At 32.9% G+C, this 2,252-nt stretch overlaps 1 protein-coding gene across 1 annotated transcript in view; it reads left to right on the top strand.

Moving 5' to 3' along the window:
• The window catches only part of LOC107096454 (homer protein homolog 3-like), a 34,800-nt gene extending 33,332 nt beyond the window's left edge, over positions 1-1,468 (top strand). Inside the window, exon 9 of the mRNA XM_015393116.1 lies at positions 94-1,468. Coding sequence (XP_015248602.1) covers positions 94-279 — 186 coding nt within the window. The 3' untranslated portion in view covers positions 280-1,468. The remainder of the gene's footprint in view (positions 1-93) is intronic.
• Positions 1,469-2,252: the final 784 nt, after the last annotated feature.

The following is a 2,252-nucleotide window of genomic DNA, read 5'->3' on the forward strand; positions in this document are numbered from 1 at the left end:
AGAAATATTATTACAATTATGCAATAATATGAATTGCTTGTGCTTCTCCTTTTGACGGTCGTAACATGTCATTTTGTCTTATTTATATTGTAGGAAATGGAGATGAGGAGCTCAGAGTTGGAGCGTCGAATCCAAAACGCAGAGCAGAACCTCAATAACTCCCTGGAAGATCGGGATCGTATCGATACTGAGATCCAGAGGGCTATAGAAATTCTTGACATTAAGATCTTTGACCTTAATGACCTTCGACAGAGTCTTGTTAAACTTCTTGACAAATGAGCGAGACAGTTCATGTCACAGAACTGGCCGAGACAGAAGGAGCACTTTTTCCATGGTCAGAGCTACAAGCAATCTTAAAAAGGATGAAATAGATTTCTGTGCACATGGATCGTTGTGCAGGAAAGCGGGTTGCTCCATATTTAACCGGTAGCCGTCTTCTATTACTCTACATAATTTACAGAAGATACAGATCTAAGAAACAACATAGTTTCCATAATAAATCACTTCTAACATAATTAACTGCAATAATCCAACTTTAAATAAGTATTTTGCCATCGTAGACTTTGGAAATGGTGCTTTTCTTTTCTTTGACTTTTACCAGAATGAAAAATATGCATTGTTGCTCATCTTAACAATTTGAGACTAAAGAAAAAGGAGGAAAAAAATGCTGAGTATAAACTTTATAAGATTTCTTAAATAACACACACTAAATATTCTTGCAGTTTGTTGAATATTTCCATCATATGATGTTTGATACTGGCAACACAACTGCACTGTAGTTAAAGTTGCCAAAATAAATGATAAACTGTTTTAAACACTAAAGAAAAAAAGAGACTAGAATAATTTGATAGAACGGAAAATGAAAGATCTGAATTTTGACGCCAAAGATCACATGTTGAATGCAGAATAAGTTAAGACATTTTAATAGTTTATTTATAATAGCTTCTTTGCTTAGATTATAATGAAACTTTAAGCCAGGGTTACTCAAAATAATATATTGATATACAGCTAAAGCAAATAAATTTAAGATAAATATTTCCAAAATAATTTAGTTTAAAGCTCTGAACATAAAGATGATAGTGATAGTTTGACATAATCTGCTGTGCTTTATCTTGCAACAATCTATTCTAACCTTTAGGTTAAGGCTTAACATTTTAATGAGCATATCACATTTAAGAGAGTTGGTCTTTTTTGCCTTCAGTGTTTCATTAAATGTTTTTAATCTCTGTTTTTTTTTTTTCACTTTGATTTTTGTGCAGTGATCCAACAGCTTTGGTGCACTGTATGAGTTTCTCTGATGTTCTTTATTACTTGCAGAAACTTTAACTCATGTTGTATTATTTGAAATAATCTTGTTTGCATGATTTTTTCTTCTTCAAGCCTTAATAACAACCTTTAAGAATGCTAGTTAGGAGATTTGACAGCTTTGTCTTAAACTCTGACTTATCAGGGTGGAAATAAAGGCTAAGCTATATTTTTTTAGTTTATTGTGTTTTGTTGTTATTGTGTGAGATGTTAAATATGACGCAAAAATGTATAAACTTTTATACCAGATTGCTTTCTTTATAGATGTTATCAATATTTAAATCTCATAAACTGATTTACAGCATGTTTTAGATTTTCAAGGAAAGCAAACCCGTTGTTAAATGGCATCAGCATAATCAAGGATGGCCAAAACTAGCGGAGTAATCACTTTTTCTCAACTCATAAGTGAAGCAATTGGCTGCATCAAAAAGAGAATTTAAGGTGGCATATGTTCGTTTTACAATATAATCTATATGTGGTTTAAAGGTGAGTTCAGGATCAAGCCACATTCCAAGATATTTCACTGAGTTAGCTTTACGAACAGTGGAACCATTATCAAACTGAAAACATAAATCAGGAGAAGAACGTAAATTATCAGTGCCAAAGGGAAGACGTGATTTTTTTAATATTTATTTTCAGGTTGTTATGAAACCAGTTTTGAACAAGACTTGAAATTGAGCAGGAAAAGGTCTGAATTATTTATTCCCCCCCCGAACGTTTTATTGTCATTACACTGTCACAAGTAGGGTTGGGAATTGATAAGATTTTCAGGATTCTGATTCCCTTATTAGCAGCTCATACACACTCCGCTTTGATTTAAAAAATATAAATATAAAAAATATAACCACAGATGTCTGGGGGACAGGGATTCGCCTACGTTCTGAATGCTGGCGTACCATAAATGATAAATTATGAACAGTTTAGTTTGTGCCTTCAAGTCGTTGCCC

Source organism: Cyprinodon variegatus, unplaced genomic scaffold (assembly GCF_000732505.1).
Source record: "Cyprinodon variegatus isolate N-32 unplaced genomic scaffold, C_variegatus-1.0 Scaffold625, whole genome shotgun sequence".
Lineage (NCBI taxonomy): Eukaryota > Metazoa > Chordata > Actinopteri > Cyprinodontiformes > Cyprinodontidae > Cyprinodon > Cyprinodon variegatus.